Source organism: Biomphalaria glabrata, chromosome 4 (assembly GCF_947242115.1).
Source record: "Biomphalaria glabrata chromosome 4, xgBioGlab47.1, whole genome shotgun sequence".
Classification (NCBI taxonomy): Eukaryota; Metazoa; Mollusca; class Gastropoda; family Planorbidae; genus Biomphalaria; species Biomphalaria glabrata.
Window position 1 is genome coordinate 41,740,485 of NC_074714.1, and position 14,865 is coordinate 41,755,349.

Genomic DNA, 14,865 nt, shown 5'->3' on the forward strand with positions numbered 1-14,865 from the left:
TATTTAACCATGCGATGCGGCTTGAAAAGAAAAGTTTAGGTGCAACGGCTACTTTTGGTTTTCTAAAAGCAAACCGTTTAGTTTATAAAATTAATTATGCAAGCGATTTTTTCATAAAAATACACCAATTCTAAAACAATTACATAAATGTAAGGGATGTAATGTTATAATATGTTAACAAAGAATGAATATTTTTTTGCATTTTCAGTATCACTAAGTCAAATATATTTATAAAATGTACAAGAAATGTTCACAACAAATGTAAATATTAGTTAAAGGTGTTTTTTCTGGTCAACTAGCTGCTAAAATTAAAAGAAAACATTGATGTTTGTTTATAAATGCTAAGAAAGCATTTTGTATGTAAATATCACGCACATTTTTTAAAATGGACTTTTAATGCAGCGACTTTCGTGCAGTAGCGTAACGCCGCGACATGTTGTGGCGCTAAACTAATTCCTTAAAATTTTTTAAATAATCAGATTTTATTTATTTTTTGTTTAGTGCCCCCATCAGGATAAAAGTCGCTTATTTTTTGTGCATTTTGTCTTTTGGTCGGTCTGTTCGTCACGTTTATAAAAAAAACAACACTAAACGCTATTGAAAATCTGATTTAACCTTTAATGTTCCGGCCTTAGGCATAGGCAAACTAGGCAGTGAAACATGGATCAAATTTCAAACATAGCAAAACCTATGGCTTTATGTCTACTAGCTTAGCTATATGTCTCTATTATGATTCGAGATTTATTCACAAATGCTTAGATCTACTTGTTAGACTACATGTGTTTTGGTGAAATGTGGAAACGTTATTTCTAAATTGGTAATCATGATTTGTCCATGAAGCACATTAGTGCTATCGGCGCTATATGAATTTAACTTATATATTGATCTAGATCAGTGTTTTCCAAACTGTGTTGCGTGGAACCAGAGTGTTCCTCGAGGCCTGAATAGGTGTTCCGCGAACTAGCGAAATAATTAACTAGTATGTCATGAATTAATATCTCTAAAAAAAGAAAAAGCAAAGTGTTCCGCTAAATACTCTTAATGTGCAAAGTGGATCGTTAAGGAAAAAGTTTGGGAAACATTGATCTAGATATAGACAAAAGACGGTTGTATAATTCATTGCGTATTTTAAGGTCTTAATTGTTTGCTTTTCTATTTCATTTGTGGCCTGCCTCCCTATTCGATTCGTCTAGAGCCTCCCAGGTTTCTAATTAACTAAGACCGGCCCTGATACTGCCAAGGGTACTTGAATGTGCTCGTGTCTTTTCACTCTCTTGACTCGATCTCACAAGATTCCCGACTTCGATGACTTGGTAATTATTGTTCAATATTAACTACGAGTTCGACACATTCAAGGGACACAAGAATAATATAACAACGAAATTCTCGATAAGGCATATGAATACTTCAACAATTTTTATCCTAATAATGAGATGGCCTCTAGATCTGTCAATGTTTCAACTAGCGGTTCATTTCCCATGTTTCTAGCTTCAAGCTCAAACCATACTCTCGTTTTCTCCTAGTCTGCAACGTCATTCGTCTGGCTGGCTACGTCGCTACTTTTTCCTGTCACTAAATACAATGCACAATATTTGTAAACAGACTAATGTACTCTCTAAGCTAAACTAGATCACTAAAATACTTATAATTAACACCCGCGATAATTCTATGTTATTTCAGTCTTATAAGTAATCTAACCAGCTTCCTAATGGGTATATGCAACTATTATTTTCCTAGTTGTTGTTTTTTAAATTCCTCTTATCTTGGGGTCTAATTACAAAACAAAACGGCTCCAACGAATTTCCTAGAAACTGGACAGTTTATGTATATCTTTCGGAAAAGAATTACTAACTAATTGGCTACACAGGGAAACATGTGAAAACTGAATAGATTTATACATACTCTTTACAAGGATTTTGTTTTTTTGGTGAGGTGAGGGGTGAAAAAATCTTTTTTTATCTATCATTCATTAGTACGGAGGCGCGGTGGCTGAGTGGTAAAGCGCTTGGCTTCCGAACCGTGGGTCCAGGGTTCGAATCCTGGTGAAGACTGGGATTTTTACTTTGGATCTTTATGGCGCCTCTGAATCCACACAGTTCTAATGGCTACCTAACATAAGTCGGGAAAAATAAAAGCGGTTGGTCGTTGTGCTGGCCACATGACAACCTCGGTAACCGTGGGCCACAAAAACAGATGACCTTTACGTCATCTGCCCTATTGATCACGAGGTCTGAAGCGGGGAAACTTTTTTTTTTATTAACTATTCATTAGTTAATAAAAGCCAAAAAAAAAAGTCATCAGCTTTATTAAAAAAAAAATGTCCTTATGTTAATTGCTTCTCAACCATTTGTCCACTACTAGATCTCTATGACTAACTTGTAAGCTATGCACAAATCCTATGAGAAATTATTCTCGGTATTGATCCACTTGTTGCAATAGGATATGCCGAAATTGCCTTGTCGGTATTGTCCTTCCCCCTCCCCCCCCCCTCCTTTCTGTTCCCGCGAGAGATTACAAGAGTTCAAGAGTTTGGCATTTGAAAACTATCATTGGTCGCCATTTTGTAAAGTAATCCATACATCGTACTGTGACGTCACATCCACACTGTTATCGCCAGAGGGCGTCCATAAATGAACTGAGTGCCGTTTATTGCTGAGATCTGTTTTGTATTACCTCCTTTTTATTGAACCATTGCATAACAGTGTTTCTCAAACTTTTTTTTGTTAGTGATACTAGGTAACTACTTTTTCTTTAAGTAATAAGAGGGCTGGTCAAATGAAGTTAACTTACAAAGTGCCAATATTGAGTTTGAGGGAACAACATGTACATTTGTAATAGGCTTGATCCTCTGAAGTTGGTCCTCGTATTCAGCAAGATGTGTAGCGGGCCCGTTTTCTTCACGCAAAAGGCGCCAATAGTACGATGGAAGAAATGTCACATAAGAAAAATAAAAGTTTAGAACACAAATATTTTGTTGGAGGTTTCCATGGGGACAAACTATGAATAGCTGGAAGTGTTGATAAGCTTTGCTTTTTAAAAGGTATAGGATCAATTGTGCGTGTATTAGTACTGGAAAAAATGTTTTTGTAAGTCCTCGTTTGTATCACAAAATAATGTCAATATGTAGGAAGCTTTAGAGTTTGACTCTATGACTTTCAACTTATCTCTAAAAAGACTGGACAACTGACTAGCTGAAATAAAGGAGATTTGATACGAAGATCAACTACCACCACGCATTTAAAGATTGTTCAAATCAGAACTCAACTCTTTTTTTCATTGAGTTTGCAACAGTTAAGTTTAATTTAGCGGCCTTGACCTTGTTTAGTTTATCTTGATCTCCAGCTCTTGGGATTTTGAAATCATTTTAAGCATTACCAAAAGTTGTCATTCTGTCAGAACTGGAACTTGATCAAACTAGGCGCATTCGTATTATGTGAAATGAAGTTTAAACTGTGTTTATGTGTGTCAACACTCGCCCGACGCCGGACACATCATTGAGACACAAAGAAAAGCCCGTGCCGAAGACAAACACAAAAAGTGACAAGAGAAACGGCGGACAACGGCTTTGAGTGGCTAAATATGGAGGTCTCTACTAATAATGAGATATTGCAATTAATCTTGGGACTCGAACTCGATGCTTATGTGTGTAGAATGATCGCATGAACGGTGGTCCATCAATAAGTGATTCTATTTATTTGTTTGAAAATTAGTGCAGGTATGGCAACAATCAGCATACGTAGGCTAAGGGCGGGGGAGGGAACTCTTACTAAAACTGTATCGCATGTTTTGTTTTGAAGAAAAAGTGCCATAGAACTTCATTACTTCATAAACTGCATTGATATAATTCTGCTGTCTTAATAAACTGCCCTGATGAATTTCTGCTATCTTAATTAACTGATTTGAAAATAGTCTTATTATTACTAAGAACCTCGGGTAAAAAAAATGTAAAAATATTGTTACGAATCTCACTATCCAGGCTCTCTGCAAACTGCACCATACACCACCAACTTAAAGAACTTGACAACGTAAAGGTTTAATGTCCATAAATAACAGCCAATACTGTACAATTGGCAGCACAAAACACAAAAAGTGACAAGAGAAACGGCGGACAACGGCTTTGAGTGGCTAAATATGGAGGTCTCTACTAATAATGAGATATTGCAATTAATCTTGGGACTCGAACTCGATGCTTATGTGTGTAGAATGATCGCATGAACGGTGGTCCATCAATAAGTGATTCTATTTATTTGTTTGAAAATTAGTGCAGGTATGGCAACAATCAGCATACGTAGGCTAAGGGCGGGGGAGGGAACTTTTACTAAAACTGTATCGCATGTTTTGTTTTGAAGAAAAAGTGCCATAGAACTTCATTACTTCATAAACTGCATTGATATAATTCTGCTGTCTTAATAAACTGCCCTGATGAATTTCTGCTATCTTAATTAACTGATTTGAAAATAGTCTTATTATTACTAAGAACCTCGGGTAAAAAAAATGTAAAAATATTGTTACGAATCTCACTATCCAGGCTCTCTGCAAACTGCACCATACACCACCAACTTAAAGAACTTGACAACGTAAAGGTTTAATGTCCATAAATAACAGCCAATACTGTACAATTGGCAGCACGTAGAACAGTACAAATAGCTCTGCGATAACAAATATCTCTCCGCCGTATCAAGTCTTGCACTGGTCTCTCCGTCTCGTTCCGGGCTTGCACTGGGTTCAACAGTTCGGGACTGACTTCACACACTTGGGCTCGTTGTGTCGGACTCGATCACAGACCAAGATCAAGACGCCGTTCGTCTCAACTGTACTTGACAGTACTCCGCACTGAACCGTCGTAATGCTCCGTACAGGACCACACCGTTGAACTGTGCTGTAGTCGACCGTGTTCTGAACCCCTGCCGTGAACCTTGCTGTAATGAGCCCCTTTTCTCGACCGTCTTGACTGCGATACCTCCGCTCTTATATAGGGTCCCTACTGGCCTTCTCGAACGGGACAGAACGCCGCTCGACGTTTCCAGGTGGTCAGATGACTACAACTCTCGTGACGCTCCTGAGCTCTGTTCACGACGTCGATCCTTCCCGAACCGCCGTCGATCCTTCCCGAACCGCCGTGTTGACTTTCGTCTCGGCTGACCGTTGTAACTCGTCACGGTTGACCGCTCGTCTAGCGCTGGCCTGGGGATATTTGCGTCGGCTGACTACACTCACACCACTACCCCCATCTGTGCCACCACCAGGTTTATAACAATATCAATATTTTTTTTTACTGAATAGATAATAACCGAATCTTGAAGTATCGGCCAAGATTTATCGGCAAATATACCGGTACATTTAACATAATAGCCAAAGAAATTGAAGATTCCTAATTTACTTAAAATGTTACTTTCCACATCTAAATTAAGAGTACTTGATGAAACAAATATTTTCGTTGAAAGTTTTTCTATCATTATTTATGGCCACGTTTATTTTCTGACTTCTGACTACGTGAAAATGCATCTCTTCCGTTTCAGAAAGACAAGTTGTGTTTTAACGTCGTGAGTCTACGTGAAGGAAATAGATAATATCATTAACCATGTTTGTACAGCTAATGGTAAAAACAATTGACTTAAGTCACCACTCCAAATGATCAACTTCCCTCTCCCTCTGACTGTCCTCTATTATTTCTCTTCTCATCAGCTGGAACTGAAGCCATCAGGGCGTCTGCAGATTCAAGTCAGGTTCTATCCAGAGGCTGGAGAACGTAAGTTGTTTTGTTTTTTTTTACTGAGGAGAGAATTAAATGGTACTTTGGGTTGATCCCCTTGAGGGGGATCGACTTTAAAGAGTGCTCTACACATGAAATAGGATTAAAGGAATGAGTTCACAACACTTCTCAGGAATGGATATAGAATGTTGATTTATATCTACCTAGTCTAGCCACGTGGCGAATCTCACCTTTTAATACTAGGCAAGTAAAACTTCACAACAAAGTTTTTAAAAATGTGTTATAGCCATACTAGGCCTACATTGATGATAGACTAATTGTAACCTCACGCAGAGAGTTCAAAGTTCAACTACAAATTGGAAACTTAGTAGCAAGATTAAATGATTCCCTTGATTTAGATTCTAGATCTTATAAAGTTTGCCTTATTTGTGGCCAGTATGATTCAGTGATAATGTATTGCTAGTCACATGACTCGCGTCTTCATTTTCTCAGAGTTTGGTTCTAATTTCAGTTCACTCTAGTTGTAGAAAATGTCAGAATTTTCTAGTACCGGAACTTCTTTTTCCAATCAATGAAAGCTCAATGGACCGAAACATTTCAGATCTTCATTTTTTCATCAAAACTCAAATGTCTAGTCACGTGGCTAGGGTTGATATCACCCGGTGCAACTAGCTGGTTGTGTCTCCTTTACTAAATAAACTTCCAGTAGAAAAGCTCTGGTATTTATTTCAAGTACAGAAGCTTTAGCAGAATGAAAATTCTTAAAAACAAAAGCAAGAAACAGGCTGACTTTTTTTTTTGTCATCCCCCCCCCCCACTTAGCGACGCCACTAATCTTCTTATGTCAGTTTAATTTCAGGGGAAACCAATTCTGTCTAGCACCAAATTTCTTGAAAACTAAAAATATTTGCTAAGGACGTTCCCTGTCCAAGATGTTTAGACTTTAGCCTCTCCTCCATATCGGTTTATTGCTAGTTGAACTCAGAACATTTTTTTCTAAAAGTGATGGATTTACCTATAGGCAACATAAACTATTGCTTAGGGCTCTCGCTTACTTTGGGGCCCAAAAAAAATGGTTCAAGTGATACTTAAACTAGATAATAACATGGAAGTAGCCAGTTTGGGGGGGCCTATAATGGGCTCCACAGCTTAGGGACTTCTCAATTCTAAATCCGGTCCTGTTTCTAAACGTATACATAGCTTTTAAGTTATAGTTTTCTATAACTTTCTTATTTGGGCTTACAGTGATAGAATGTTGAAACAAAAGTTATACCTGCACTTGAGTTGAGCCATCTAACAGTACAGTATCAATGATCTTCTAAAACTGTACGCGAGGAGAGAGAGCTTGTGGAGCTCGAGCTAGGGATGTTGCACCACGGGAAATCGTTACCAGATCTAATTATGTTTTATTAAACTGTGTAGCCAAAGCCTGATAGCTAGTTATTTTTTTTCTTTGCTTAGTGAACCCATAAACTTTCTAATTGACGCTGTCTCTTTGTGAACCCATGAACTTTCTCTTTGACGTGCTTTCTCTTTGTGAATTCGTTAACTTTCTCTTTGTGAACCTGTGATCTTGTTCTTTGGCATGCTTTCTCTTTGTAAACCCATGAACTTTCTCTTTGTGAACCCTTGAACTTTTTCTTTGTGAACCTGTGATCTTGTTCTTTGACGTGCTTTCTCTTTGTAAACCCGTGAACATTTTCTTTGACGTGCTTTCTCTTTGTGAACCCATGAACTTTCTCCTTGTGAACCCGTGAACTTTCTCTTTGACGTTCTTTCTCTTTGTGAACCCTGGACTCTCTATTTGTGAACCCTGGAACTATCTCTTGGTGAACCCTTGAATTTTCTTTTTGAGAACTCATGAGCTTTCTCATTGACAAGCTTTCTCTTTGTTAATGTATGAAGTTTCTCTTTTTGAACCTGTTAACTTTCTTTTGATGAGCTCTTTCTAGGTGAACCCATGAGCTTCCTCTTAGTGAATCCAGAACATTTATCTTAGAGCCTTTTCTTAGTGAGCCTCATACCTTTCTCTTAGTCGGCACCAGAACTTTCCTGTTTGTGAACAGTTGAACTTTTTCTTTGACCAGCTTTCATTTAGTGAACCCATGAATCAGTGAACTTTCTCTTTGACCAGCTTTCATTTAGTGAACCCATGAATCAGTGAACTTTCTCTTTGACCAGCTTTCATTTAGTGAACCCATGAATCAGTGAACTTTCTCTTTGACCAGCTTTCATTTAGTGAACCCATGAATCAGTGAACTTTCTCTTTGACCAGCTTTCATTTAGTGAACCCATGAATCAGTGAACTTTCTCTTTGACCAGCTTTCATTTAGTGAACCCATGAATCAGTGAACTTTCTCTTAGATGAGCTTTCTTTTTTGTTAATCCGTGACCTTTCTCTTCGTGAACCACTGAACTTTCTCTTTGAAGATTTGTCTCTTTAGGAACCAGAGAACACCCTCAATGGTTACCTACCATCTCTATTTGAGAAGTCACTTAAAAGAATGCTCAGTACAGAAAGTGTGTCTTAGCTTTCAAAATCTTCATGTTTTACGCCTAGCTTTACAATTTATCTACATTTGAAAACATTAATTCTAAACTGATGTTCAAACAATAGTGTAAACTAAACACTGTGTGGTTGTTTACTATTAAATAAATTAAGAGAAAAAAATGGTCCAGTATGGGGATCGAACCCTTGACATTTGTGTTACTGTTGTGATGCCCTACTAATTTAATTTTGGCTTGAAATAAATGATTCAATTTTTGACTTGTGCCATTTACCACGTCCCAACTTTTGACCAGCCTCCACTTTTTTTTTTTTTTTACTATGACAGGAATTGAAAAACAAAACTCATTGGTAACATGAAAACGAAAGTAGTTCTATGCAGCAAACATAGACATATGTAAATATAGACTGGAAAAAGGAAATAACTTCATGTAACTTGAAAACATGTAATATATCTATTGGTGTCGGATTTCCGAATTCTGAAAAGTTACATGATCTTCAGTCTTAGAGATTAAACAAAACTACACTACTGTATAATAAAGTACACAAAATTGCAAGTCACAAATTTTCGTTTCATAAAACTCTTTTATCGGCCAGTCTATATTTATTTATGTCTATGGCAGTAAATAAACCAATTCAAACAAACAACGAAACAATAAAGTTGCCTTTTGTTTGACATTTCAGCGATACCCATCATGGATCCACAAAAGCCACATTTTGTACGGCGTGGCGCCATGAAGCAACAGAAAGTCCACGAGGTTAAAGGTCACCAGTTCATAGCCAAATTTTTCCGCTCTCCAACATATTGTTCTTTTTGTACAGATTTTCTTTGGTAAGTTTTGTACCAGAAGTTTGAAGAGTTGCCTTATAAAAACACGTTCCAATAAGATGCATAGTTCAGACAGCTCCCCTAGTAGTGTAGCTGGTGGCATACTAGTCTAGATTTTGTTTTCTGTGGCAAATAGATCTATAGCATTACACAATGATCCACGGCTGGGCATTTTACAAAATGGTCAATGGCTGGGCATTACACAATGATCCGCGGCTGGGCATTTTACAAAATGGTCAACAGCTGGGCATTTTACAAAATGGTCAACAGCTGTGCATTTTGCACAAAGGTTAACACCTATGCATTTCAAACAATGGTCAACAGCTTTACATTTTAAACAATGATTGCTGGACATTGAAGCTATTATATATAAAGAGTTAGCCATGTTTCTTTGTCCCTATGCTATGATAAAATCATATAAGAACCCATTCTTTCAAGTGTTTTTTGAACTTCAATCAGGTTATCTGAAAAAGTCTGAAAATCTCTTATGTAATAAAAAAACACTGAAATATAATGGTGTCCTTTTTTTAAAGGGGGAGTTATTCCTCCTTGAAAGTAGTTGTCCTTTTTTTTTAATTCCTGTAAATCAATTCATAGTTTCAACTCCACTCCATCCCAAACAAATCTCTAAATGGCTTCCAGCATAGAATAATGTGTATCATTCAGTCAGTCTTCAATGTAATGAATGGATTTGTATTGTGCCATGAACCCACCATCTGGTGAGATCAGATTAGACTGAATTTGTGTTTTAATTCTTTTAGTAGGAATGGGTTAACATTGTGAATAATATTTATTGTATTCCCATGGTTCAGTCTTTACGAGTACGCTGTGCTCTGTGAGGGAAAAAAAGGGAGGAATATGTGTTTGAAATATTACGTTAAAACTGTGACATTTGATATGCAAAACTATAACTGGAATTTTGGATCTTATGTTGAGGGCATTTTATGGATTTTATGTTGAGTGCATTTCATACTGTGAAGTCATCTTTGGTTGTGAAATTTATTGTAGTGCAAGGGGAACATCTATTGGTAAGGAACATATGGATGTCAGTGAATGTTTAAGTCACTAATGAACATATACGTTTTATTTGCAGAAGAACATTTTACTTAAGTAAGAAAAAGTAAAGGCGGTTGGTCGTTGTGCTGGCCACATGACAACCTCGTTAACCGTAGGCCACAGAAACAGATGATCTTGACATCATCTGCCCTATAGACCACAAAGTCTAAAAGGGGAACTTTACTCTACTTTCTAAGAAAAAGTTCAGATTCTGAGTTTGTATGAAGGAATGTTTGATGATGTGAATGATGCATACAAGTTACACATTGTTTTAATATCTTCATTAAATAATATATTTTTTTTAAAGTACTTACAATTCATTTATATTTAATGCATAATTATATAATGCCAGCTGTATATCTTGCTCTAAGAACCTAAATCCTTGAAAATTAAAAGCTTCTGAAACCCAAACTTTAAACTTCTTCCACTTTATTTTTTAAATGTTTTGTTTTCTGTTTCAGGGGTTTAAATAAACAAGGCTATCAGTGTCAGAGTGAGTATATTTTAACTTTTCACTATTTCATTGATTGATTTCATGTTTCTGCATTCTGACCAAAAGTTGTGAGAGAAAAAAAAAAGATTTGTTTATTGTTATGTTTCACCATGAATCATTGTTATGCTCCTTCTTTTTGTAAGTTATATTTATTTTGACCCATCTTTTGATGAGTTATACAAATTGTTATGCTCCATCTACTATAAACAATGTTAAACATCTGAACTAATTTTTTTATCATATCTACCTAGTAAATTTTTTTTTATTTACATTTTTGGAAGTTGGGCAGACACAATATATTTTAGTGTTAAAAAGAGCTAATGAAAGAAATATGGATAATTTACATAGTAAAAGAACTTAAAACTTTCATTCAATTGTCAGCTTTTAATAGGTTATAATTTCTACTGACATAGCACTATCATTTCAATGTTCAATTTTCAAATACTGGTTAATCAATAAATAGTAATTACATTTGTCTAAAAAGCTTTTCATTTGACATCTCCATGTTTATTTCAAAAGGCCAAACATTTTTTTTTCTTTAGTCTAAAGAAATATTCTCATACGAGATTATCTCTTCATTGTTGTTGTTGTTTTCATGTTTCAGTTTGTAACTGTGCTGTGCACAAGAAATGCCATGACAAAATTTTAGGCAAATGTCCAGGCAATGCCAAAGACAGTAGAGAGACAATGGTGAGTTGTAAAGATATTGGTTAAGTTGCTATTGAACTTGTTGGATCATTTTATTGTAGTAAAGATAAAACCAGAGATTAAGCCTCAACTCTGCACCCACAGCTTGGATAACATGTAGACTGTTTAACCAACTAATCAACTAGTTCAACTATTTCCTCCATTTCTTTGCTATTCTTTAAAAATATATAGGATCCTAACCATAGAGGGATTTTAACCCTTATAAATGAGATATATCAACTAGTTTGAATGAGGGACCTCAACCAGTGTGAAAGAGGGATCATAAACCTCCTGAGTGAGGTATATCAACCAGTGTAAATAAAAAAATATTTTTTTAGATTGAGAAATGGAAGTATGATTTGTAGAAGTATATAATGAAATAAAGCATATATGCTTGTGAGTCTTGGATGCTGACTGCAAAGCTAGAAACCTCCTGAGTGAGGTATATCAACCAGTGTAAATAAAAAAATATTTTTTTAGATTGAGAAATGGAAGTATGATTTGTAGAAGTATATAATGAAATAAAGCATATATGCTTGTGAGTCTTGGATGCTGACTGCAAAGCTAGAGAGGAGTATCCTAGAAATGGAATTGAAATGCTACAGAAGGATCCAATGTATAAATTATAGCTTTTATATAGCGCTACTTTCATGCTTATAGCATGCTCAGAGCGCTATGGTCCAATCTCATTTGGGAGAATGTTTTTCCATGCTGCCTTAAGGTGCTCAGTAAACACAACTTGAGTTGGGTGTCGAACCTCGAGCCCCCTTCATAGGTAGCCAAGCCAAGTCAAGTTCAAGCATACCTAGGCTCTCGACCATGCTTCTCACATCACATTTAAAGACTGCATCACAAACCAAGAGATTAGAGACAGGGTTACTGCAGCTATTGGACACCATGATGACCGCTAACTATCATAAAAAATGCACGCTAAAAATCTATGGCCATGTTACAAGGTCTTCAGGGATCCCAAAGACCTTCCTTCAGGGAACAGTATCAGAAAAAAGAAGCAGCAGACAGGGAAAGCAATGGGAATACAACATAAAAGAATGGACGGGCCAGCCATTGAAAGAGGTTCTAACTAAGGCACAAGACACAGAGGAATGGAGAAAGACTGGACAAATCTTGCATGGTGCCCCAACGGTCCAACAGACTAATGGATAGGTAAAGGTAAAAAAAAAAAATGACATAAAAATTTAAATAAATGCCTCACTGGAAGTGGAGAAAATTAAAACAACAATGCTTTCTTAAAAAACAATTTTCAACAATAAATGTCTATGGTGAGCATACAAAGCAGCTAGAGGAACTGAGGATGCCATTCTATTGCTTTTGGACCAGCTTTATAAGCATCTCGATATACCCAAAACATATGCACGAGTCCTCTTCGTAGATTTCTCCTCGGCTTTCAATACCATACAGCCACATCTAATGATAAACAAACTGAGTAACTTAAATGTAAACCCTTACTTGCAAGCATGGGTTCTAAACTTTTTAACCCAACGGCCCCAGTATGTTAAAGTCAACAACACCAAATCGTCAACTCGAGTACTATGTACGGGTGCTCCACAAGGTTGTGTACTTTCTCCTGTGCTATACACTCTTTACACTAATGACATAAGAAGCATCTATGACTCAGTTAAACTCATTAAATTCGCTGATGATACTGCCATAGTCGGTCTTATTTCAGGAGACGAAACTCAGTATCGAAGCTCGATAGAAGAGTTTACAAACTGGTGCACCGACAACTTTCTAGAACTGAATGTTACAAAAACTAAAGAACTTATAATAGATTTTAGAAAGAAAAAACAAACTATACGTGAACTGCAAATAAACACTACATCTATAGAACAAGTAAAGGCATATAAATATCTAGGCATTATCATCAACAACAAGCTTTCATGGGAAGACCACCTTGGAACTCTGACAAAGAAAACAGCCCAGCGACTCTTTTTTCTATACAAACTCAACAGTTTTAAATTAAATAAGAAGATCCTTGAGACATTTTACAGAGCGACTGTACAAAATCTGCTAACATACGGAATAAGTTGTTGGCAAGGCAACGCCTCATCTAAACTGTTGCAACGTCTAGAAAACATCATTAAAAAAGCATCAAAAATTACAATCACAACATTACCACATTTAAAGGAACTTTTTGAACAAACGTGCCTAAGAAAAATCGAAAAAATCTTGGAAGACAACGGCCACCCGCTCCATCAGAACTACGCCAGGTCGTCGCGAAGTGGGCGACTGCTGTCAATCAAAACAAGAACGGAGCGGTACAAAAACTCGTTCGTACCTCACTCGGTCAGACTCTATCACCGCCACTCATTGATCAGGGAACATGAAATGCACCAAGATACCTGTGTGTAGTCGCTGAATGAACTGTTTATGTTGTCTGTTGTATTTATGTGTATTTTTCTGTTGTGTTGTCTTTATATGAGAAACGAGTCCTTGTAATCACAACAAATTTCCGTAAGGATCAATAAAGCAGTCTTAGTCTTAGTCTTAGTCTTAGTCTTAGTCTTATTCTGAACAGTTTTAATTAATAGACAACTCTTAGAGGATACAATAGAATAGTTTTAATAGATAACTCTTAGAGGATACAATAAATTCCTAGGGAATAATCATGATTATTATTTTATGCAGAAGCTTTTTCTAGCTTGCTTGGTGCTTAAACATTTAAATAAAATCCGTTCATCTCTCTCTTCTTACACCATCTTTTACCTTGTAGATGAATAATGTACACACCTGCAGGAAACTAGGTGAAAACACATGTTTAGTATAACACCTTTTAAACTTACTTTCTTCACTCACAACTAGCTGGTACAGTACAAAACTTACTTGGTGGCAAAATTGGATTTTAAAGCACTTCCTCATCTTATGAGATTAACATAAGAGAGAGTATATCTCTTTTTCTGTTTGTCATAACTTAGTAATAGGACAATTATCATGCCACTTTTTCTCTTATGCTTAATGCTCAAGTTTTAATTCACCTGCTAGCCACATTGTGATCTTTTTCTGAAAGCTAGGTGGCAGAGTTATTTAGTATTGGGTGCTTAAAGTTCTAAATTTTGTTTATGATTCCTAAATGTATTTCTATAAATAACTCTACAGCCACTTTGCTAACTAATTGTTGATAACTTATGTCTTTTCTTCTAGCAAGTTAATTTCCATCAGTTCTTATGAGATTTTGGGATATCTTCATAAATTATTTGTCCTCATAAAGATGTTTGTCCTTATAGAGTTGTTTGTCCTTATAAAGTTGTTTGTCCTCATGAAGTTGTTTCCAAGCCAGTCAACCTTTTTTCTGCTTTGTATTAGTTCTTTCTGTTAGTTGTTTCTCAGTACAAACTGTTCATGTATGCCTTAGCTTTTGCCTTTAAAAAAAAAAAAAAATACTTGATAGTGCTTCTAAATTGTTTTAGTAAATGACACTTTGAGGACAGTATTTTCTCTAATCATTTATTTCTCAATCTTTTCATGTCATTTATTTAGATATGGAAATGTTGAGACAATGCATGCACATACAAAAAGTTACTTTGATAGGGATCAATTCATGGAGTATGATAGCAGCTGCTTTC

At 36.2% G+C, this 14,865-nt stretch overlaps 1 protein-coding gene across 2 annotated transcripts in view; it reads left to right on the plus strand.

Annotated features, from left to right (window-relative positions):
• Nucleotides 1-14,865, plus strand: part of LOC106052518 (protein kinase C delta type-like) — a 134,580-nt gene that overhangs the window by 105,522 nt on the left and 14,193 nt on the right. For both annotated transcript variants that reach the window (XM_056025844.1, XM_056025843.1), the window contains exons 4-7: nt 5,686-5,749; nt 8,904-9,051; nt 10,566-10,597; nt 11,202-11,287. In XM_056025844.1, coding sequence (XP_055881819.1) covers nt 5,686-5,749; nt 8,904-9,051; nt 10,566-10,597; nt 11,202-11,287 — 330 coding nt within the window. The remainder of the gene's footprint in view (nt 1-5,685; nt 5,750-8,903; nt 9,052-10,565; nt 10,598-11,201; nt 11,288-14,865) is intronic.